General features: G+C 40.5%; 1 protein-coding gene across 2 annotated transcripts in view; it reads left to right on the top strand.

Annotated features, from left to right (window-relative positions):
* Positions 1 to 25,310, top strand: part of NEBL (nebulette) — a 200,336-nt gene that overhangs the window by 57,095 nt on the left and 117,931 nt on the right. For both annotated transcript variants that reach the window (XM_060248392.1, XM_060248393.1), the window contains exon 3: positions 17,364 to 17,448. In XM_060248392.1, the coding sequence (XP_060104375.1) occupies positions 17,364 to 17,448 (85 nt within the window). The remainder of the gene's footprint in view (positions 1 to 17,363; positions 17,449 to 25,310) is intronic.

Here is a 25,310-nt window from a genome sequence, read left to right on the forward strand (position 1 = left end):
TCTGAAGTAATCACAGCATACAAAAGTCGTCTGTTCTTTTCAGCTTTTTACAAAGTAATATGTGTGGTTAGATTTGCTTTGGCAACTATCTTACGATAGATCACTCCATGACACCAGGTCTTCAAGCAGAAAATAACAATGACAGGGAACTATCTTTTTTCTGATTTTTTTTCTAATTTTCTTCTTTCTATTAACAAATTAGGAGGCTAGTATATAGAAAATTTATCTCTGCATGCATCACCAATGTTGAACGTTGACACCCTTCCCTAATCTTTACTAATTCTTCTTCCAACTGATTAAGTGGTGGTTCATGTAAAAATACAACTCCTATTTTGATTTGTTAGAATGAGAAGAGAGAACTAGGCAGGATGAGTCATAAGCCAGCCAAGGCTGACAAGGCCATACATCTCCAAATTCCATTCATCTCAAGATCTCCAGTCATGCTGAGGTGAGAAATGGCAAAAAGAAGAACAGATACTCTTTTCTCTCCAGAAAACTGTGTAGCATTACAAGTGTTTCTCACTGAGTATTCATAGAAGTGCCCCTCTGTGTGAGCAAAGTCCTTTCTTACAGGCGTGCAACCATACAGAGATTCTACCTGCATATACCTTGTACATACACAGGCTTTATTCGACTTCCGTATGTCAGGGGAGAGACCCATGGCATCGTCTTGCTCTTCTGACATGCACTGACCTTATGAATCTGATATTTGTATGTTTAGGTTAATACATACCCCAGTTTTCTCCCCACTGGAGACCTAAAGTGGCTTTCAGCATCATTCCTCCCTTGTCCATTTTATCTTCACAATAAGAGCCCTGTAAAGGTAGGTTGAGCTGAGAGAGTATGACAGGTCCATGGTCACCCAGTAAGATTCCATGACAGAATGGGGATTTGAACTTGGGTTTTCCAGATCCTAGTCTGACACTGTAGCTACTACACAGTGTTGGCTCTCAATACATCCACGGTCCTCAAATGAAAGTCCAGCAGCTCAGTCAAGACAGTGTAATGTATATAAATAGAGATTATATAGATCCAGGGATTTTTTTGTAGAAAAAGCCCAGCAGGAACTCATTTGTATATTAGGCCACACACCCTGATTTTACCATTTCATACAGAGCTTTTTTTGTAGAAAAAGTCCAGCAGGTGTTTGCATATTAGGCCACACCCTCTGACTCCAAGCCAGCCACAGCATTCCTGTGCGTTCCTTCTCAAAAAATGCCTTTTATAGATCTAATGGATTTTCAAACACTCACCAGTCACTGGACCTATACCATCACTTATATTTATTGGTGAGATTGTAGTCTGTAGTGAGATTGTAGTGATCGCACCACTTAGGAGCAGTGACCACAACGTTATTGATTTCACCATTTGTATAAATAGGGAGTTGCCCTAAAAGACCAGCACAACCACGTTTAACTTTAAAAGGGGTAAATTCTATGAGATGAGGAGGCATAAGAAAAGGCCTGCATGGTTAACAAACAAAGTAATGGAAGCTGTAAAAGGTAAGAAGGACTCCTTTAAGTGGTGGAAAGCTAGTCCAAGTGAGATTAATAAAAGGGAACACAGGCTGTGGCAAATCAAATGCAAGACTATGATCAGGCAGGCAAAAAGGGACTATGAGGATCATATATTATTAGAAGCAGGAAACCAGCTAGGGAGGCAGTGGGACCCTTGAATGACCAAGGGGTCAAAGGATTACTGAAGGAGGATAGGGAAATGGCTGAGAAGCTGAATGCATTTTTTGCCTCCGTCTTCACCGTGGAAGATGAGAAGTGTTTGCCCGCTCCAGAACCAGTAATTTTGGAAGGGGTGTTGAAAGATCTGAGTCAAATTGAAGTGACAAGAGAGGAGGTCCTACAACTGATTGACAAATTAAAAACTAATAAGTCACCAGGTCTGGATGGCATACATCCAAGAGTTCTGAAAGAACTCAAAGTTGTGGATCTCCTGACAAAAATATGTAATCTTTCATTGAAATCTGCCTCTGTTCCTGAGGACTAGAAGGTAGCAAATGTCACCCCCATCTTTAAAAAGGGTTTCAGAGGAGATCTGGGAAATTACAGGCCAGTCAGTCTGACTTCAATATCAGGGAAGTTGGTAGAAACCATTATCAAGGACAGAATGAGTAGGCACATTGATGAACACAAGTTATTGAGGAATACTCAGCATGGGTTCTGTAAGGGAAGATCTTGCCTCACTAACCTGTTACAGTTCTTTGAGGGGGTGAACAAACATGTGGACAAAGGGGACCCAATAGATGTTGTTTATCTTGACTTCCAGAAAGCTTTTGATAAAGTTCCTCCTCAAAGCCTCCTTAGTAAGCTCGAGGGTCATGGAGTAAAAGGACAGGTCCTCTTGTGGATCAAAAAGTGGCTAATTAATAGGAAGCAGAGAGTGAGTATAAATGGGCAGTCTTCACAGTGGAGGACGGTAAGCAGTGGGGTGCCACAGGGCTCAGTACTGGGTCCTATGCTCTTTAGCTTGTTCATTAAGGATCTGGAGTTGGGAGTAAGCAGTGCAGTGCCCAAGTTTGCAGATGACACTCAATTGTTCAGGGTGGTGAGAACCAGAGAGGATTGTGAGGCACTCCAAAGGGATCCGTTGAGACTGGGTGAGTGGGCATCAACGTGGCAGATAAGGTTCAATGTGGCCAAGTGCAAAGTAATGCACATTGGGGCCAAGAATCCCAGCTACAAATGCAAGTTGATGGGTTGTGAACTGGCAGAGACTGACCAAGAGAGAGATCTTGGGGTCATGGTAGATAACTCACTGAAAATGTCAAGACAGTGTGCGTTTGCAATAAAAAAGGCCAACGCCATGCTGGGAATTATTAGGAAGGGAATTGAAAACAAATCAGCCAGTATCATAATGCCCCTGTATAAATCGATGGTGCGGTCTCATTTGGAATACTGTGTGCAATTCTGGTCACCGCACCTCAAAAAGGATATTATAGCATTGGAAAAAGTCCAGAAAAGGGCAACTAGAATGATCAAAGGGTTGGAACATTTTCCCTAAGAAGAAAGGTTAAAACTCTTGGGGCTCTTTAGCTTGGAGAAACGTTGACTGCGGGGTGACATGATAGAGGTTTACAAGATTATGCATGGGATTGAGAAAGCAGAGAAAGAAGTATTTTTCTCCCTTTCCCACAATACAAGAACTCGTGGGCATTCAATGAAATTGCTGAGCAGTCAGGTTAAAACGGATAAAAGGAAGTACTTCTTCACCCAAAGGGTGATTAACATGTGGAGTTCACTGCCACAGGAGGTGGTGGCGGCTACAAGCAAATCCAGTTTTAAGAGGGGATTGGATAAAAATATGGAGCAGAGGTCCATCAGTGGCTATTAGCCACAGTATATATGTGTGTGTATATGTATGTATGTGTGTATATACACACACACACACATATTGGCCACTGTGTGACACAGAGTGTTGGACTGGATGGGCCATTGGCCTGATCCAACACGGCTTCTCTTATGTTCTTATGTCTGGCTGCTGGTATTTGGAAATCAATTTTGGAGGAAAATAAGTAATTTCTCTTGTTTTATATTAGCAATAATACACAGTCCGGGTTTAAGCTGGGGCCTGGACTCACTGCAGGTTCTGTTTCTGGCACTGCTGGGAGGGGGGCGGTGAGGGTGAAGGCAGCCATGTCAATTCTTGCTGGGCAGAGGGTGCAGGCTGGTGGGAAGTGTGAGAAGCTGGGAGCTGCCCCACCTGATGCCAGACTTATCAGTCTTGGTTGGCTGGGGATGGGTTGCCCAGGTTGTTCTAAGGGTGCCACATTACTCCTGCTCCCTATCTTTCCAGCATTGGGCTTTTTTGTAAACCTTTTTACAGGGCCTAAAGTGGCATTGGGTAGAATATTCTGTGCAAAGAAGAATAGTATTAAAATAATTAGCCAGATCAGTAAACAAATCTCTTAATGGGGTTAAAACAGTAGCCCTTTAAAAATGGCAAGGTAAAACTCTGCTTTCTGTACTTTCCTATCTTTGCCTAGCTTTGCAGACTTTGTATTCCCATTTGACTGGAGAAGAGTCTGAGTAGCAGTGAAATTAAGGTCTGCTCCACAATCCATATATTAATAACTGCTGTTGGTGCAAAAATATGCCAGTGGTGACCGTGTTAGATCATTATATTCATTGATGGATAATTAATGTTTTGTGTGTTCTTAGTGCTCTGTTCATAGTTTTGAAGTGTCATAACATTTAGAATATTCAAAGAGGCTGCTCTTCGCTTGTGATATTTCATATTCAGATAGTAATGATTTTGGAAAGGATAGCTTCAGCCATTCTTTTTACCTGTTTTCAGTAGTTTCTTGCCTGTATATACCAGACAGTGCCCTGCCTCATAGCAATTCCTCATTTCCTTCACTCTTTCCCCCAGTTCCTTTCACAGTTTGACCAATCCATTCCACAGCTCCAACTTTCCCTGTATTGCTGATTCATCACTGTTTCCTTGCTTTCTTGTTGCGAAAAGCAGTAGCTCAGAGAGGACATGACTCCTGCACTGGCAAGAAGGGAAGCTTTTTGGAAAGTGTGAGGATGCAGTCAGAAATGTAGAAAGGAAAAACCTCCAATCTGGGAACCTGTATGAGGGAGCGAAGTTAGAAGACAATGGAGGAATCTTTCCTCTCTCCAAGGCAGCTGCAGAGGAATTGATTGAGATCATAGAAGGTTGGGGGAGGAGGAGATAGGAAGAGGCAATCTTTTCTCTCTCCTTCCAACCAGGAATTGGCTTGAGGAGTGTGGGCAAAGTAAACAAAATAACCCTCTTCGACCCTTTAGCCCATGATAATGGGGGGTGGGTGGGAATCTAAGGCATTAGAACACATTGTCCATGTAGTCCCCAACATCACAAGGGATGGGGAGAATTTGTTTCTAGTACTTTGATATTCTTCCTCTTTGACATCAGCCCTTGGCTTGCTTTTGGTAGAGTGGGTAATATATTGACTTCTAGTATTGCCAATGCTTGGCATGCCGCAAATAGAATAGTCATTGCATTTCCTCTTAAGCCTTCCTTGTAGCCATAGGTTTTTCCGATAAGAATGGGCGTGTCACTGAAAATACTTGCTTTATGAAGCTTAGTAATCTTGCTGGAGTTTGCAGGCTCTTCAAAAAGCCATCTCTGGAACCTAGGAGCTATTCAGTAAAAGCATATGTGTTCTGTCTCTGCAACTGCTGGTTCATTGTGGGAAATTGAGGACTTCTTTCAAGGTATTGAGAGAGGCATGTCAACACTTGTGCTAGTCTGAGAATCTTGTGTCATAACATTTAGAATAGAGCTCTCTGAATGGAACTCTCTGAAGCTTCCAGAAGATTGTCATACTCTGCAATAGACATTGGGAAGAGGGGAGCATCAGAGAGCCATATGAAAGTTAGCAGTTCCGCTTATGTGAATCAGAGAGATCAGCTTCCTCTCCAGGCCATCTTTTTAATGACATCTTTGGCTTTGGACTGTGATGACAGCTGATTTTGAGAGGGAATTCCAGCTACATCCTTATCCTCATTAAATTTGACTCTGCGATGGCATATTTGCCCTGGTTAGGGGAAATAAGCAGCAATATGCCTTAGAGCAGGGGTGGCCAAACTGCGGCTCAGTTACACATATTGTGTAACTCTTGACACCTCCACCACCCCATTGACTGGCTTGGAGAAGGCATTGCTCTCTTTAAATCACTTCTACAAGCCAAGTCAGCCAGCGACTTGAAGAATGCATTTAAAGTTAAAGTTGCTTTCTTTCCACCCTTCCTTCCTTCCTGTTCTCAAGCATCTGACATTCATGTTTTGTGGCTCTCGAATATCTGACATTTTTTCTATGTGACTCTTGCGTTAAGCAAGTTTGGCCACCCCTGCCTTAGAGGGACTGATCTACTTCTGGCAAAGAATGCGCTTCCCCAATCCAATACCTATTCTCAATTTAAATCTGGATCTTTTTAGAGAATTCTAAAAAGTTTGTATACAGTTTTGATTTTGTGTATGTATGTAACTGTATTTGTAAAGTCATATCCAACATATAGTGACTCCAGCAAGTGGCTTTCAAGGCAAGTGAGAAGCAGAGGTGGTTATGTATGTAACCTTTTATTAATCTTGTGTTTCCCCCACAAAACAGATGTAGAAAGGTTTAGTTGGACATGCTACATATTGTTGTAATTTTTAAGACTTTTTGAAAGTTTGTAAAAGTTTTTTATTGTATTTATGGTTGGCTTTTAGTTTTTATAATCACCCTTGATTCTCTGAAAAAAGCAGACTATAAATGAAATAAAGCAAATAAAAGTATATATGGGTGATACCAGATGGGGGTTTAAAGCCGCCCGAGGGACAGGAGGCAGGCAGACCAAAAAAGCACATCTACGCATGCACATCTGCCTGCTGTCCCTGTTTTGCCCCGGTCCTGTCCCAGGTTTGCTGGGAGCCAGCTCAAAAAGGCACCACTTTCAAAGAATTATGTCTACCCTGATTCTGCTCTTAACCAATACTGTAGCTGTGAATAGTAAATTCCATATTCCTTCAGGGGCCTCTCCGGCCATCTGGAAAGCCAGGAGGCGCCCAGGGAGCTGTGGACAGCATGTGAGAGCGTTCCAGACACTCCCTGGACACCCACAGCCTGCCCCTTTTCTGAGCACCGTCTGGAAGCTCTGGGGTGCTCGATTTCCAGCCGGCTCTCTTTGGGACGGCTTGCAGCCAACTCAAACCAGCCGTCTGGTATCAGCCTATATGTACCAGAAAAGCTTATTGTAAAGGAGTTCTTAGTGAATGGTCATTCCAGAAATTGCCCCAGAATTTTTGTCACATAGTTGTTGTTCATAGTGTACTATTGAATGGCACTAGTTTGCATTGCTCATTAGAAAATGACAACAAAGGATTAAGTCTACCCTGATTCTGTTCTTAACTGATACTGTAGCTGTGAATAGTAAATTCCATATTCCTTCAGGAATTTCAAAATCCCAAATGTGACTTACTAAGAAAGGCTGTCTGTAAACTGTGATCAAATAAAGACATTGACCTGGATCCAAAGCTGAGCATGTTATGATAGGTGTTAAACCCTGTGAACAGGTGGAGATTGCAAAACTCTCTGCAGCAACTAGATTGTGCAAACATTGAAATGTGGATTGTTAAATATGCAACCGTTGTATTATTGTGAGATAACAAATTTTCATTGAATGTTTTTGTTGTGTATAGACTTGTCAGGTTAAAATGCCTGCACTTCAGTATTGTACTGTGGAAAAAGTAGTGTAGTTTCTGGAACTTTGGAAGCCAGACCATTACTATTCAGAATCCCTTTGTTGTTTGCTTTCTTTATTCTGTCAGTTGTTACATAACATTGCCTCTATGGTTTTCTAGTTGAAGTTAATATGCTTGTGAAGGTGTTTCTTGTGGTATGCCAGTTTACCAAGGGCACTTGTACCCCACCCTTGTCCACAGTGTTAACGGGGAAGCATACAAGGGATGCTAGTGATATTTCTGATTCCTGCTGGTCACATTAAAATCTCCATTTCAATTTTGCTTCTCCTTTGTGCAGATCAAAATTGGAAGTTTGTGTACCATATCTGTGCCAGGTTTTTCCATGTAGTTTTTGTGTCAGTTATAAATAGCTAGCATAAAAGTAATGTGCAGTGATATAGGAGAAACACCAACAAAAATGGACAGAATACAGACAGGCTTACAAATATAACATAGGTTAAAAAAAGCAAAAAAAAAATTGCTATATATCTTTAAACATAACCAATGGGGTTGGGCTATCCTTTCTAGAACTGCTTGTATGAAAAAGGCCACAAGCCTGGTTGCAAAAACATGTATTTCAATAACAACATCAACAGAACAATGTTTTTGCACTTGTGGTTCGCCTATGATAGAGAACCTTCCCCATTATATTCTATTTTGTCCACTCAGAATTAAATTTCTGGCCAGAATACTAACCACCTTAAAAGCACATTTGGAAACTGAAAATATTATATTTCTGTTCTCTGACAATGATGCTTATGTATCCTATAGGGTCCCTTGCAGCTAAGAAGATAAGAGCAAGAGTGATATCAAACGCCGTAACTTCTTGAGGCTGGCCTTCCTGGAGAAATTTTTAAGATGTTATCTGGGAAATTTGGTGTTTTGTTCTGTTTTGTAATGACCAATGGCTACACACAATACATTTTTGACTGACAATAACAACATTTCCCCCTTACCTGGGCAAAGATCCCTTGTTTTTCATAGCAATGAACCATGGACGCAAAAACACTGATATTTATTGTATTAATGCTTTTGATTCGCATTTGAGTCTAGCATTTCATACAATGGTTTGAGGAAGATTGTTTTTTAAAAAATCCTAGTACTGGAGGATAAACAATTTAGGGTCAATTTTAGTGTTTAAATTATATGAAGTGATCCTTTCTATGAAAATTTACCATGTAAATAAAACGAAGCATCATAAGAGCATAAGAGAAGCCATTTGGATCAGACAAGTGGTCCATCCAGTCCAGTACTATTGTGTCACACAGTGGCCAAAACCCAGGTGCCATCAAGAGATCTACCAGAAGGGCCAGAATTTCACAAGCTCACCTGTTGTTGCCTCCCAAACACCAAGGATACAGAGCATCACTGCCCCAGATATTATGTGTACCCTTTGGCTAATAACCACTGATGGACTTCTGCTCCATATGTTGATCTAATACCTTCTTGAAACTTAGCCACCACCACTTCCTGTGGCAATGAATTCCATGTGTTAATTACTTTTTGGGTGAAGAAGTACTTTCTTTTATCTGCTCTAAGCCTACTGCTTATTAATTTCATTGAGTACCCATGAGTTTTTATATTGTGAGAAAGGGAGTAAAGTACTTGCTTTCTCTACCTTCTCTATCCAGTGCATAATTTTGTAACCTCTGTCATATCACTCCTCACATCATTTCTCAAAGCTAAAGAGTCCTAACCTATGAAACCTTTCTTCATTGAGAAAATGTTCCATCATATAATTATTTTAGTTGTCCTTTTCTTCACCTTTTCCAATGCTATATCATTTTTGAGGTGCATGACCAGAATTGTATACCATAGATTTATACAAGGGCATTATGATATTGATTTGTTTTCAAACCCCTTCCTAATAATTTGCAGCATAGCTTTTGCCTTTTTATTGCAGTCAGACACTGGGTCAACATCTCTTTAACTAATATTGTCTTTGTTTTGTAAGTGGTTTTTTTAATTCAAGTCCTTCTGCAGTTTGTAATTTGTCTTTATTCTGCTACTACAAATAAATAATTACAAATTAAAACCATGAACCATAGATAGGGTTACCAGACCCCCTGATCCAGGCAGGGCTCTTCTGCTTTGGGGCACTCCTCTCCCCCAAATTACCCTCTCTTCTGAGAAGCTGGAAATAACCACAATGTGCCCACATAACCTGGAAGTCACATATGCATATCAGGAACATTGGGTGGTGATGGTCTGGTTTTTGGGCCAAACTCTATGATCTGTAGCTAATTCTACCATAGAGTTTTGCCTAAAAACCAGAGTGTTGCCTATATGACTTCCAGATGACATAGGCACATCACAGTGCTCCTCCCTGTTCCCTGAAAGATCCGTCCCACCCCTTGCTGTTAGGGCCTGGTAACCCTTTAAACCTAGGTTTACACTTACAATCTCTGCCAATCAGATGTGTTTGTTTCTTTGATTCCAACTAGTTAAAGCTCCCTCTTCTCTTTGAACCTGTTTTGGAATGTGAATGAAACAGAAGCAGGATCAATATCTCCCTCTGTTCTTTTTCACTTTTTCCCAAGTTGAATAATTTGCTTCTAGTCTTCTAGCGTTAGATACAGAGCTCCTAGATGAATTTCCCCCCATGTTCTAAAACTCATTTTACACGCTGTCTGCTATCAGATGTATTCTGATGGTGAACTTCAAAGAGCAGAATGCACAACAGAAAGCACATTTCCAGCAGAACTTCAAAGAGAAATCCTAACTTTAAAGAGTGTTTCATGTCCGACACACAGCAAGCTTCCTTGTAAAACTAGGGGATAGTAGAATAAGATTCCCACTGAGACATATGATGCTTGGTTCTAAATAGTGTGCATATGATTTCCCAGGTAATAATTAGTATACCCAAATGTGAAGTTAATAGGCATGGTAAGAGTTGAAGATGAAGCTTCCACTTGCATGTAGATGTGTCTTCTTCTTACCTTCATCTTGCAGATTAGTGTTTCAGTACAGTAAATATAATGTTTATTTATTTATTTGCATACTTTTAACCTGCTTTCCTCCACTGAATAAGGACTGCAGTCTGACTTGCAGCATAGGAAAATAACCACAACAGTAAACCATTAAATACAAAAAATCAGAGACTAACGGAGGAGGAGAGGAGCTGAGCACATAGTAAAAGTTCCGTCTTTGATAACAGCGGTGTCTGTCAGCATATGCTTGCTAGTAAGACTTCAGGCTGGAGTCTAATGCACATGATCTATGAAGGTTCATGATCTGTGACAGTTCCTGACAGCTTCCCTTAGCAGGTGCATACCAGTTCTGTCCAGAGTACTTGTGCCTATGCAGGATGACTCAGCACTGTGTGCTGATTGGTGCTTGTATATAGCTATATGTATATAAATGGGAAGAGCCTATACAGTGTATTCTCTGCTCTCAAACGTGGTGTCTGGCGAAGCACTTTGTCGAAGTGTATACCAGAACAACTATAAACTTGTATATTTGTAAATAAATGTAAATAGTTAGCACAAGTCAGTGTGCTGTCTATTCTTAAGCCTCACAAATCCAGAGCATACCAGCTAATATGCCAACAGGGTTATGGTCCCAACATGCTTCCGCTGCTCCGTACTCTGGAGGTTCTGAATGAGGCTGAACTGCTGTGGTGACCTGTGACTGAGTGGATGTCTGCAGCTACCGCTTCTGGAACTGAGGAGGAAGACTTGCTCAGCCAGGCTCCTGATAACAGCTCAGAGGACGGGAGTGATTCTAAGGACCAGCTGTTGGACGGAGATGACAGCATGGCCCAGGCACTGACTGTTCTGCTGGTGAAGCTCACTTCTACTAATTATAATGTGTGGGCTCTTCAGATGAAACATCTTAAGCAAGAAGGTCTGTGGCTGTATGTCAACGCTCCCCCAGACCCTTCAGCTGATGGAGACGACATCAAGGGTGCCAAAGCTCTTGCTACCATCGTCTTGAGTGTGGCAGACGACCAGCCTGTGCATGTATCCGGTAAGCCGAAGGCTAAACAAGAGTGGGACAGTCTGAAGGCTATGTACATGCAAAGCACAGCTGGGTCTCTGATAACAATTACCCATCGCATGTACCAAGACGGGGGAGTCTGTGAGGGCTCATTTAAACACTTTGGCTGAATGCTTCCAGCAACAGGAGCAGCGTGGAAAGAATGTACCAGATGCGGATAAAGTGTTTATTATTCTCAGTTCCCTGTCTGTGGATTACAATATGTTGATAACTTCGCTAGAATCTACAGAAGCGAACAAATTAACCTTGGCTTACGTCACTGGACGCCTGCTGGAAGAGGAACAAAGGCAGAGGGAGTTGAGTTCCTCAGAGATGTGGCAGCGTTCCAAAGGGGAGGAGGCAAAAAGGGCCAGCTGTGAGACCGGCCAAGCAGAGAGTAAAAAGCATGGAGAGGCACCTCAAGTTGCTCTGAAAGTATGCAGATGCTTCTGCTGTGGGTCTACAAAGCACCTGAGACGATCATGCCCAGAGTGGAAGAAGAGAGACACAACTCACAACTCTTCATACAGCCAGAAGGCCACATTGGTGGTCACAGATGTGGCTGCTGCACGTGGGATGTGGATTTTAGACTCAGGAGCGTCTCAGAACTTTTGCAGAGATGAATACCTGCTTCATGACATTCATTCCTCAACATTACAACATGTGAGTCTTGCTGATGGCAGGAACTCTGCTGTACAGTGTCAGGGAAGTGTCACATTCCCAGCACTTCAACACACATTTAAAGAAGTGCTGTGTGTTCCTGCTCTTGAAAACAACTTCTTAAGTGTGCTTGCTTTGGACAAAGCTGGTTTTACTGTGACTTTTGCCAGCCACTCTTGCAAAATAATGAAGAATGACTGGGTGTTTGCTGTGGGAAGGTTGCAAAACAATGTCTATGTTATAGAAAATTCATCTGTGGGAGCACAGGTGGTAACAAACACAAAACCTCATGATAATTGTGTGCACTTGCTCCACCGAAGGCTGGAGCATGCCAGTTTTAACACTATAAGCAAAACACTTGCTATTGTGGGGCATGAGGGAGTGAAAGTATGTAAAGTGTTCCTTGATTGTGAAGTGTGCAAATGTACAAAATCAAAAGCATTCTCAGTTGCCAGGAAAAGTGATAGAGTGTCTGCAAAACCGTTGGCTTTAGTACATGCAGATGTGATAGGACCTTACTCCAAAAGCCACTCTAATAAGAGGTTTGCACTAATCTTGGTTGATGATTTTTCCAGATTCTCATGGGTGTATGTGTTCAAAAAGAAGTCTGAGGTGTTCACAATAGTAAAATATTGGGCACGCAAGGTACAGAAGCAATTGGGTGAATTATGTGCTTTGCAGACTGACATGGGAGGTGAATTCATGTCTTCTGAGTTTAACAGATGGTTGCAAGCACAAGGTATAGCTCATAGAGTGGCAAATATGTCAACACCGCAGGAGAATAGTGTGACTGAAAGAAAGGGGGGAGTTTTGCAAAATATGATGCAGTCTATGCTTACTGACGCTGGTTTATCTATAACTTACTGGGTTGAAGCATTGAGGGCTGCATGCTATATAAGCAACAGGATTTGGACTAGGTCCATAGATAACATTCCTTATAAGGTGTTGTACAACAAAACCCCCAGTTTGGGACATTTAAGAATTTTTGGCACCAAGGCCTGGGTGTATGTTCCTTTAAACCAAAGGAGGAAAAGGGGTGCTTGCTCCAAAAAGCTTCTATTTCTAGGCTATCAGACAGGAATGAAGGCATACAGGTTTGCAAATGAATATCAAATGCTGAGCTTTAGCAGGTCTGCCAATTTTTGTGAAGACCAGAATTGGCACAGAATGAATGCCAATGAATTTCCTTCGCAGGTCGCACTCCCCCTATCAGAGGAGACCAAAAGTGTAAAACAAGAGATAGTGTCTCCTAGGCAACAATCCTCTGAGAGTGAACAAAGTGAGCAACAGGTCCCTAGAGTGTCTACCAGAAGTACAAAGGGTATACCGCCAGTCAGTTTTGGATTGATACCACTTAACAAAGCCCTGTATGGCTTAAAGCAGAGTGCAAGAGTGTGGAATCAGTGTCTGAGCAAAGCCTTAACTGATCTTGGGTTCACACAGGGAATTGCTGACCCATATGTTTGGCAAAACTATTGGGAAAACTAAATGCTATCTGTTTGTTTTTGTGGATGATTTATGTTTTCTGTTCCATAATGATATGCAGCTGCAATGGTTTATACAAACAACTCAATGCTTGTTTAAGATTAAACATTTGGGCAGCATTCAGCACTACTTGGGTGTAGACATTACAAAGAACACAAACTGATGTTTTGAGCTCAGTCAGGAGCATAAAATAACAAAGCTCTTGAAGAATACAACATGACAAATGCAAACTGTGTTAGTACACCAATGACCACAAGCTCTGGAAAAGAGCCTGATGACAAAGTGTTTGAAAACAAGGCATTGTATCAATCACTAATTGGGTCCCTACTGTATATAGCATGTTGGTCAAGACTAGATATCTGCATTGCAGTTCATATGTTGTGTCAGAAGTGTGCATGTACTTTTAGGAAAGATTGGACTGCTGCAAAAAGGGTATTGAGGTATCTAAAAGGTACTGCTGCAAACAAATTAGTGCTAGACACTACTGCAGCACAACAAGTAACAGCTTACAGTGATTTTAGCTGGGGAGATAGAAGAGATGGAAGGTCCACAACAGGTTATTCTGTGTATGTGCATGGAACTCTTGTATTGTGGAAATCTTTGAAACAACCACACGTCTCAATTAGCACTAGTGAAGCAGAGTATTCTGCATTAAGTGATTGTGTTGTTCAGCTGGAATGGCTATATCAGCTACTAATAGACCTGAACATGCAATGTAACTTACCTTTGTGTGTATTTTGTGACAATACTGCTGCTCAACAGTTGGCAAATGCATAGGGTGTCAAAATAAGAAGTAGATACATTAACATTCGCTATCAGAATGTCAGGGAGACTGTACATAGAGGTTTGATTATGTTACAGTACTGTTCTTCTGATGTAAATGTAGCAGACATGTTCACTAAGTGTTTAAATGTGGACAGATTTGTAACTCTGAAACAAAGGCTGGGACTCACTGCCTGAGTCTTAGGGGGAATGTCAGCATATGCTTGTTAGTAAGACTTCAGACTGGAGTCTAATGCACATGATCTATGACAGTTCATGATCTGTGACAGTTCCTGACAGCTTCCCTTAGCAGGTGCATACCAGTTCTGTCCCGAGTACTTGTGCCTTTGCAGGATGACTCAGCACTGTGTGCCGATTGGTGCTTGTATATAGCTATATGTATATAACTGGGAAGACCCTGTACAGTGTATTCTCTGCTCTCAAATGTGGTGTCTGGTGAAGCACTTTGTCGAAGTGTATACTAGAACAACTATAAACTTGTATATCTGTAAATAAATGTAAATAGTTAGCACAAGTCAGTGTGCTGTCTATTCTTAAGCCTCACAGATCCAGAGCATACCAGTGAATACGCCAACAGTGTCTTCCCAAGAATTTCCTTCCAAGAGGCAGCCTCTCTTTTAAGCCTCCAAAAGCTGGGAGGGGGCAGGGGTAGGGAAGAAGCATATCACCATTGTACCTTGGGCTCCTTAATGGTTAGTGGGAAAGACCAGTGTAATCATTTAACTGAATCATCCAAATGTTCTCCCAGTCATGTGTCAGACTTGCTCATAGATAAGCAGCTCCTATTGGCTGAGAGAATGTTTAAATGACACCTAAGAAGAAACATGTTTTGTGATCAGTCTTTTAACAATTATTTGTGGAACAACTGATTTACTTATTCAGTTGTAAATACCACTGTGGTAAAAAGGAATTACAAATTAGAAGTAATTATGAAATCGGAGAGGAGGTACATAAAGATGTTTCTGACATAAGGGGTAATTGTTCATAACCTTTTAAAATTACAAATATTTCTGTTATATCTATTTCCTCTAGAGTGTTATTTTTCAGGATTCCTTGTGGCCAATGAATTCTCTTTGTGTTGGCTGAGTGCCTTAATCAGGGACAGAGGTTTATCAGGTAGGCTTTATCTTTTAGTGGGAGTTAATAAGGCAGAAAATGAAACTATCCTCTGAAGGTAGATAATTAGTGATAGAATGACTGATAGAAAGATGGAAGAAACAAAATATTAGGTTTTCTTAAATCAGTTACTAATTAACACAAACAATGAAGAATGTAACTTGTCATCTTTCATATAGTTACAGTGTTTGGGTACCAATTCATTTGTTATATTTGCTGCATAGTTGTTTTGAAGATCTATGAGCTTGGCCACTCCTTGCTTTACACTCCAGTATATCTGCTTGATGGAAGCCTAGGTTGCATGTGGCTTTCAGATATGACACACATACATATACCTAAGTAATGTGTGAAGCATAAGTTGTTGGGTCAAGGACAGGATAAATTGAGCATTGGCATGTGGTTGGTTATTTGAAGTTATATAACTGAGGAAGGAAAACTGCAATAAAGAACAGCATTGCTGTTGATTTATTTGATAAGCCTGGTCTATGTTCTCCTTCTTTGTAAAGGCAAGGAGGGAAAATGATAAAGATTAGATCACTCAGGTTGTAAATTACATCATGGTTTTTGTGCCGTGTCTAGGGGAAGAATAAGCTTATGTCTGATCACTCCTGTATAATTCTCATATGCTTGAATGGACTTGGGCAGTCGATCAATCCATGACTCTTTCCTGCATAAATAGTACCTAAGGTGGGTCTCCATCCTGCCTTTCCTCAGCAAGTTTCAGATGCAATCTGTGACTGGTGGATACAAGAAATTGTTTCTATCTTTGTGATGATTGTATGTGTTTATTTGCATCAAGTATGTGATGACTAATGGGAAATCTTGAAGGGGAAAAAAAAGATGTATATGCCTGACACTTAAAATGTGTCTGATCTCTACATTAGCAAATTGAGCCTCTGTTCTTTCAGGATGGATCTTAAAAGAGAGGTAAACTATTCTGTTTCAGCTTTTAATGTAGATAATTCTGAAAAGAAGTTGGGATAAAAGCGATAAAACCTGTCAGTTTACAGTTTTGTAAATGTGTCATGCTGCGCGACAAGTGCATGACTCACTATTTTAAATTGTATTAGGAATAACAATGTATGACAGGAGTATAATATTTCAACTTGAAGAAGAGATATTGAGTAGGCTGTTGTTCTTTGTGGTGTATCCTTTGTTGAATACATTTTCCATTTACTTAGAATAATGTGCTGACATGATTAATGCTAATAGAGTTGACCTTTTGGTAGGTGGGATCTCAGTGTAATGTCAGGAGACCTTTATGTACAGTTCACTACTGACTCAGTTCCCATGAAAAATAAGGTTGTGATCCAAACTGTTGAACTTTAAATTGTGTGTTTTCAGCCATAAAATAATAGCTTTCCCCCTGAACCACAGAGTCAGTTCTTAAAGTAACCATTCTAGTACAAGCAAGTCCTGGACATCTTTAAATCCACATAACAATAGCAGTGTGAGCTGATCAACCCTGGGACTGAAAACCTATGACAGGGTATTATTAGGTTTCCTTTTTTGTCTTTCTTTTTTCTTATTCCCCCCCCCCCCCATTTGTTTCAATTTTCTACATTTCCATCTGCCCCATGACTACTGTACCCACAATCTAGACTTAAAGCACTCTCTTTAGCTCCATTCACTCAGAATATTTAAATTTCCAAGTTTGCTCCTGGCATAAAACCTAGGGGTGCTGAGACATTAAATAGTTTCATCGAAATGAGTCATCTATTCTTCATGGATGCTACCCATAAACAGAATGCCACCTAGATGCCACCCATAAACAGAACTGTTACATATGGTTGTCATGGTATGGTAAGGGATACAAGCAACCTCTGCCACTCTGAATTGATTTCTGCTAGATAAGTTCCAGGATCAAAACTAGCTAGCCAAAACTCAGAGCAGGTAATCAATATTTCACTGCTGATCCGGAGGTGAGAGCTCATAGCATAACTGAAAGCCAAAGGTTCTAAACTGTAACTCATGAACTTAGTCCAGCTTCAAGGATGAGGGTATCTGAAAGGTACAAGAAGTTGGTAAGTAATTGGAGGGCAGTCATGCAAAAGGCACAGGACATAATGAGATGGTTAATAGTTGGTGAAAGCAGTTAATTCCATCTCTTTTAATTTCTAGACATTACCCAAAGCAGTCCTTTACTACTGTGGCGGACACACCTGAAAACCTTCGACTGAAACAACAAAGTGAATTGCAAAGTCAGGTAATCTGAATCAATTCGTATATCTTACTAATGGCTGACATAGCTTCTCACTAGTATTTATACTAAGGGTTGGTTCACTTGCCATATAAGCAGTCTTAATGTTCAAGCAGTCACATGTGGCCTGTGTCAATTGACATTAACCAGGGTAGCTGCAGGGGTGGGGGGGAGGGAGCATTGACCTGATTGCAGGAGTTGCTAATGCCAGGCTATTTCTGTTTCATCTGATTTATTGATTAGATCATTTGAATACAAAGAAGCAGGGCTTTTTTTTTTTAAGGAATGCACAGGAATGCAGTTCTGCTGGCTTGGTGTCAGGGTGTGTGGCTTAATATTCAAATAAGTCCTTGCTGAGCTTTTTCTACAAAAAGCCCTATGTGAAACAATGGTAACACCAGGGGTGTGGCCTAATATGCAAATAAGTTCCTGCTGGGCTTTTTCTACCAAAAAAGACCTGCAAATAAGGACCTCCCCATGATCAGTCAGGCCTTACTCATCTTGATGCAAATTACTGATGTTCTTGGGCATGCTTTGTGGCATGAGAAACTTGTGTTGAATGAAAAGGAAGAGCTAAAAAGAAATGCAGGAAATTCACACGGATGTCTCATTCTCTCTCATTGTTACTACCTCCACTCTTTCTTATTTGTCTATCCCTTTTAAATAAGCTGTACCCCTGGATCCTAATATTCCAGTTGTGAGTGTCACCCCACCATGTTTCAGTAAGGCCTATTATGTTGTAGTCTCCTCCCTGTATTAGGACTTCCAGTTCCTCCTGTTTGCTTCCCATACTCTGAACATTAGTGTAGAGACATAGGGATCCATGTTTTATGCATCCTGAGGGTTTTGTTTTTGTACATACCTGCAAGGTAATATTATCTAGTGTATGCACCACTCTCTGCGAAGCTTTAATGTACTTATCTCCAGTTATTGACATCCTACGAGGCTTTGAATTGTCTCGCTCCCCCATGCAATTTAGTTTAAAACCCTCCTTATTAGGTAGCTACCAGAAGGTAGGACCAGATCCAGTGGCTTGAAATTAAATCAAAAGAGTTTCCGGCTCAACATTAGGAAGAACTTCCTGACAGCTAGAGCGGTTCCTCAGTGGAACAGGCTTCCTTGGGAGGTGGTGGCCTTTCCTTCTTTGGAGGTTTTAAAACAGAGGCTGAATGGCCATCTGATAGCAATGCAAATCTTGTGAATTTAGGGGTGGGCAGTTTGTGAATTTCTTGCATTGTGCAGGGGTTGGACTAGATTACCCTGGAGGTCCCTTCCAACTCTATGATTCTACTGTTACTACTGCCTGCACAAGCCTGGGTGTGCATAGGTATGGGATATGCAGAAACAAGGCTCTGTTTTGTTTATGGAAACCTGAACATGAGTGATGCACCTACAGTAGATTGGATAATGCCTTATGTGAGACTGAGAGAATAATAAACAGAGAATATAAATATTCTTTGGAAATGTAGCAAATGAGGTATTTACTTGTTCATATAATTAAGTTAGAGTACTTATGGCATTAGCTGTAGCTTAGTTTTTAAGTTCTTAATGTGTTAGGCTTTATAACTGTATTGGCCTGTTGTTTTATACATGTGGAAAATGGAATATATAACACAGTAGAGCTTACTATGTTGCTTAAATGTACTAGTCCTGAATTTGGTTATAGCAAGAAGGCCTAAACAGAGGTTTAGCCAGCTTCCTCTTTTAATCCATATTTTTATCACATTCCCTTGAAAATGTTACAATAAAGTGGAACAAAGTGAATTACAAATATTCTATAGGGATTTACAATCACTAAACATAACTCCAAAAGTTTGCAAATACCTAGTAATCCCCGTGACATGTCTTTTCTTCTCCTACCTGCCAGGTACTACTTTAAAGTTTAGCCTTCTACAGAGTGTTCTTTTTTTGCTACTCACAATAAATTAAGATTCCCCCCCCCCCCCATTGTTGGCTTGTGGTTTTAATGCATTTTTGGTTTCAAAGTCACAGCTTGATGAGTCAGTGGTCCACTGAGAGTCAGATGTTAAAAATAAATATACCAGCATTTAATCTTCGCTAGAGGTGTTAACATTACCAGTATGAAAATACTGAGGTGTTATGTGCAGTCTTGATGTGAAAATAATAAAAAAGTCTATATTTGAAAACAGTATGACCCAGGGTGGTGCTACTGACCAAATAAATAAATACATAAAGCCTGTAAAGTGATGGGATTCTTTAAATATCTAAGGTGACAATAACAAAATGCTTTTGATCAGCACAATTTCCCTCCATCCTATAGCTCCTGTTCCAGATGACTTTTCTCCATGTAGGATCCATGATTCCCAGCACAGCCTTTTTAGTAGTCAGAGGGGACCCCCCACCTCACTTTTTTGCTACTGGCTGGTTATATGCAACCCAATGCCCTTCCCCAGACAAAGACCTAAGCCACTGCTTTGATAATGGTTTGTTTGTATATAATCATTATCTGAATTGGTATATAGATCATGGATTGGGGATATAGATCATGGATTGTTTCTGTGGGTTGGTTCTTTTAAGCAGGTGTGTGTTGGAAGGAATATATGTATACAAATGCAGGGTATGGTCAAGACAAAATGCAACAGGAGCACAAAGTGGAAAATTCTCTAAAACAGAGGCTGAGAATGAAAATAAAATTTGTTGTTAGCGAAGAAAAGCTTCCTTCATTCTTTATGATATAAAGATCGATGCATGGTGCTAAGGGTAGGGCACCTGATCTACAGAACAATTATGAAGCATGATGGACAGAATAATATATGTTCCTGAATTTTGAGAGATCTTTTCATTTGCATTTTTGGAGCTGAAGAATTCAGAAATGTTGAACATATTTGAGGAGCCATAACATTTACTAATATAAACAGTTTGAGAAGGTGACATTTAATAAATAGTAATGACAAAATCGCTGCAACTAAGTACCACTTCTATTACAGTAGAATTTTACCTTTGATTTGAGCAACATCATTTGCCACACACTTAATCTTTATTGATAACAGAAACATACACAATTTATATCCTTCTGCTTGAAACAGCCCAGAAATGAGCATTGTCTTCCCGGTATCCTCACAATAAGAGGATGACTTTTTATAGTAATCCTTGGCAGGGCTTTTTTGACTGAAAAAGCCCAGCAGGAACTTATTTGCATATTAGGCCATACCTCCTGATGTCACCATTTTTTCTCACAGGGCTTTTTTGTAGAAAAAGCCCAGCAGAAAATCATTTTCATATTAGGCCACACCCCCTGATGGCAAGGCAGCTGAAACTGCATTCCTGTGTGTTCCTGCTAAAAAAAAAGCCCTGCTCTTTGGCTTTGAAAATTCACCTCACATCAATCATCACTATCATTTACGGTCTAGGCAAAATCTGATTTCTACAGGGTTTTATTTTGGTGCTGTTAAAATTCATACTTCATCAATGACTATGTTTTATGATTTTATTGTTTATGTGATGTGACTTTTAATTTTGGCTAGCTACCTTGGGGACTTTTGAAAGCAGAAAGATGAGATTTTTCAACATTAAATAATTATGGACCTTTTACTGTCCATGGTTTGGATATTTGTTAATTTTTTGAAACTTTGGTAAACAAAATTTAATTGTAAGCTACCTTGAACACTTTCTAAAAACACCTGATGGGCTCCAGGGCAATCGGTGGTGTACACCATGTTGGGGAACCCATGATGCAGACAGACCTTCTGTGACCCACTAATTCTTTAAAAATATCAGTAATTAATAGAGTTTATTTTTATTTGTGAATACATTCTCCATAACTGTTCTAATAAGGCGATCTAAAAGCCATTATTGCTGAATGATAGAAATTGATTTCTGTGCAACTTCCTGATTATATAATGCTTAATGGGTCTAATGTATGGTTCAGAACAACAAAGAAATATGTCAGATGAGTACATTTTGCACTGCACTGAGAAAGTTAATTGGAAACTATTGCAAAGTACTTGATTTAAATAGGTATTGATTTTTATTTTCTATCATGTTTAGTTCCTTTCAGATTGAAGTATGTTTACTGCCAATGTTCAACTGTAGCGGAGTTCAGTGTCCTGCTTCTCAGCTTTGTTCAAATACATCTCTAGTTTTTTATTATGTAAGCTTTAAAAATATTTTTAAATATTATGTAAGCTTTAAAAATATTTTTAAAAGAATATTTGAAAATAAAATATTTGAAAATAAAAACTACACAAACTACTCATGGAGAACATAAGCTGCTATGTACCAGAATAAAAGTTTTAAAAGGATCTTAGAAATCAAATGGCTTTCCCATTGTTTTCAAGGAAACAGCCCTAATGTGAAATCAGCCCCCTTGCTAGGTAATATGAATAGATAGATGATTAGAGGCCCTTCTGAGTCTGAGTAGCTTTAGATGCTAATGAATATGTGCAAATATAGGAAGTGTAGTTTTGATTCCTGTATTTATGCATGTCATTAATGTCAGGCACTGCTGTCTGTTAAGCTTCAAATTAGAGCCATCTGTGTTGGAATGGAAGGCTATACTTTTATTCATGGTAGTGGAAGATGGCTTAAAATTGATGCACTGTTACCTATGCCGGCAAACCGGCTGAGCGTTTCAAAGACTGGCAAGGACCAGAGAGATCTTCTGGCCCCATACTTGCCATGCCCTGCAGCCAGAGACCAAAAGGTGGGTTGGAGCTATAGATAGTACTACAGGGGCAGTGATGCTCTGTATTCTTGGTGCTTGGGGGGCACAGTGGGAGGGCTTCTAGTGTCCTGGCCCCACTGATGGACCTCCTGATTGCACCTGGGTTTTTTTGGCCACTGTGTGACACAGAGTGTTGGACTGGATGGGCCACTGGCCTGATCCAACATGGCTTCTCTTATGTTCTTATGTAGGACCCTCAATTAAGACCTGCCGAGAAGTGTAGCTCCCCAGTATCCTCTTCCCCCTATCCCAGCACAAGGTTTGCTCTTACCTAATGGCAGATAGCTCGAGTGTAGTTGTATAATAATTTTTCTAGTATTTTTAGTAAACTGCAGCTAAAGGAGCTGTGTTTTAAAAGGCCACACTGGCATGGGGGAGAGGGACTGTTTTAACACTTTCCCAGCATACCCTTTACCTGTTGAAAATTTAGATTGGAGTACAGGAACACTTTAGAGACCAATTTTAGAGACACCAAAAAGGTGTCTAATTTAAAGATTTTGGGGGTATAAGCTTTTGAGAGTCATAGCTCCCTTTGTTAGACCAACATGGCTGCTCTCTGAAACTGCTGAAAATTGCCATTGCCCAATCTGTTTTTATTCTCACTGAGGAAAATTATGGGAACCTGTAAATTTTTCCTAGGGGCAAAATAGCTTGAGGTGATAGTTTTTGGTAGAAAAAAGGCATGAATGAATAGTACTTGACACTGCTCTTTCCCCTTTCCTAGTTTGGTGTAGTGGTTAAATGTACGGACTCTTATTTGGGAGAACTGGGTTTGATTCCCCACTCCTCCACTTGCAGCTGCCAGAGTTGTCTTTGAAAGGGCAACTTCTGTGAGAGTTCTCTCAGCCCCACCTACCTCACAGAGTGTCTGGGGGAAGAAGATAAAGGAGATCGTAAGCCGCTCTGAGACTCTGATTCAGAGAGAAGGGCAGGGTATAAATCTGTGGTCTTCTTCTTCCTTAAACAGCAGTCTCTGAAACTGCAAATTGTTTTAAAAATGTTATGGGTTTATACATAGCTATGTTTAATACACCCTGAGTGGGAAAGGTGAACTACGAATGAATGAATGAAATTCTTGGCTATTTCTTTTTAATACTTAACATGCAAATTGTGTATATTTTAAATGGCGCAGAGTGGTAAAGCTGCATTACTGTGGTCTGAACTCTCTGCTCATGACCTGAGTTCGATTCTAGCGGAAGCTGGATTCAGGTAGCCGGCCCAAGGTTGACTCAGCCTTCCATCCTTCCAAGGTTGGTAAAATGAGTACCCAGCTTGCTGGGGGGAAAGTGTAAAAGACTGGGGAAGGCAATGGCAAACCACCACGTAAAAAGTCTGCCGTGAAAACATTGTGTAAGCAACGTCACCCCAGAGTCGGAAACGACTGGTGCTTGCACAGGGAACCTTTCCTTTCCTACATATATATGAAGGTGCCTTATATTGGTTAAGCTAGCTCAGTATTCTTTCCTTTGACTTCTGTCAGCTCTTTGGAGTTTCAGTCATGGAAAGGTTTTTATTAACAGTTGCTACCCAAGAATATTCAACAGGAAAGACCAGGGGATGAACCTGAGACATTTTATATACAAATACAATGTGCTCTCCCACTGCACTCCCTTTCTTTTTTTGTGTTTTCCTTTGTAATGATACATTGCTTTTTGTATCACATAAGTTTTCTAATTAACACTGTGCTATAAAGTATCCTGCAGGAGCCCCATGGCGCAGAGTGGTAAGCTGCAGTATTGCAGTCCAATCTCTGCTCACAACCTGAGTTCTTTCCCGGCAGAAGCTGGGTTCAGGTAGCCGGCTCAAGGTTGACTCAGCCTTCCATCCTTCTGAGGTCAGTAAAACGAGTACCCAGCTTGCTGGGGGTAAAACAAAGATGACTAGGGAAGGCAATAGCAAACCACCCTGTAAAAGTCTGCCAAGAAAACGTCGTGATGTGACATCACTCCAGAGTCAGAAACGACTGGTGCTTGCACAGGGGACTACCTTTGACCTTTAAAAGTATCCTGTGCTAATATATTCAGCCTTGGTTTGACCAGGATGAGAAAACTGAGCTTATTGATGGCTAGTGAATGCAGGTTGTTATATTCCAAGAGCAGACTTGAAAGTATGTCTGTTTAAAAAGAAAATGTTGTCTAATTTCTCAATTATAATGTACCAAGTGAGTTTCAAGTTGCCTTGACTTGAAGAGAGGAACAGAAAATTGAGAAAGTATCTACACTGAGAGTGTATAAACTATAAGAATAATGATCTGAAGGCATATTGAATTCAAGTATATTAGCTGCTTATATCTAAATAAGCCATAAATGAGGTTTAGGGTTGTCAGCCTCCAGGTGGGGCCTGGAGATCTCCTGCTTTGACAACTGATCTCCAGCTGGCAGAGAGCAGCTCCCTTGGAGAAAATGGCTGCTTTAAAAGGTGGACTCTATGGCATTGTACCATGATGAGGCCCCTCCCCAAGCCTCGCCCTGTCCTAGCTCCACCCCCAAAGTCCCCAGGTATTTTCCAACACAGATCTGGCAACCCCGTGAGGCTATTTATTTTAAAATTTATATCCTTTCTTTCCAAAGCTCAAAGTGGTAAACACTGTCCAACAGAGAAAAAACAGCACAGAATTGCGACGAAATAAAAAATAGCATTCTATGTTAGGAGCTCCATGGGGAAAGTATAAACTCTAAGTAGGAACTGTAAAGGTATTCCGAGTAATGTGTTTATGGGCAGATGCAAACTGATATGTATACTCAGAGAAAAGCAATCCTTCAGATATGTTGGTTCCAAGCTGTGAAGTACCTTGAATCCAATTCGGACATGCAAGAAGGTGGCAGCATTTCACTCTAGTTCTAATTCCTGGGTTGTCTTCAAGGGCAGTCACATGTATGGAGCAATGTAGAATCTCCAGCCTGGAAATTACAGTAGCATGGATCAACATGGTCAAGTCTGTATCTTGTATCTAGTAAAAAGTATAATTGAGGAATTATGTGTGACAGGTGTTACTTAGTGCTTAGTGAGAGAGTTCACTTGTCCTTGTGGTAGGAACAGTGGATCCACCGATTACTCAGAGCATAGGAGTTACTTTTAAATCGAAAGGCAACATACTTTACCTATTGAGTGTTTGCTGGCAGGGTTTTTTCCCCTTCTGGCAAATACATCTCATCTCTTTCCATCAGAATATTTTAAATGCATT

Source organism: Heteronotia binoei, chromosome 10 (assembly GCF_032191835.1).
Source record: "Heteronotia binoei isolate CCM8104 ecotype False Entrance Well chromosome 10, APGP_CSIRO_Hbin_v1, whole genome shotgun sequence".
Classification (NCBI taxonomy): Eukaryota; Metazoa; Chordata; class Lepidosauria; order Squamata; family Gekkonidae; genus Heteronotia; species Heteronotia binoei.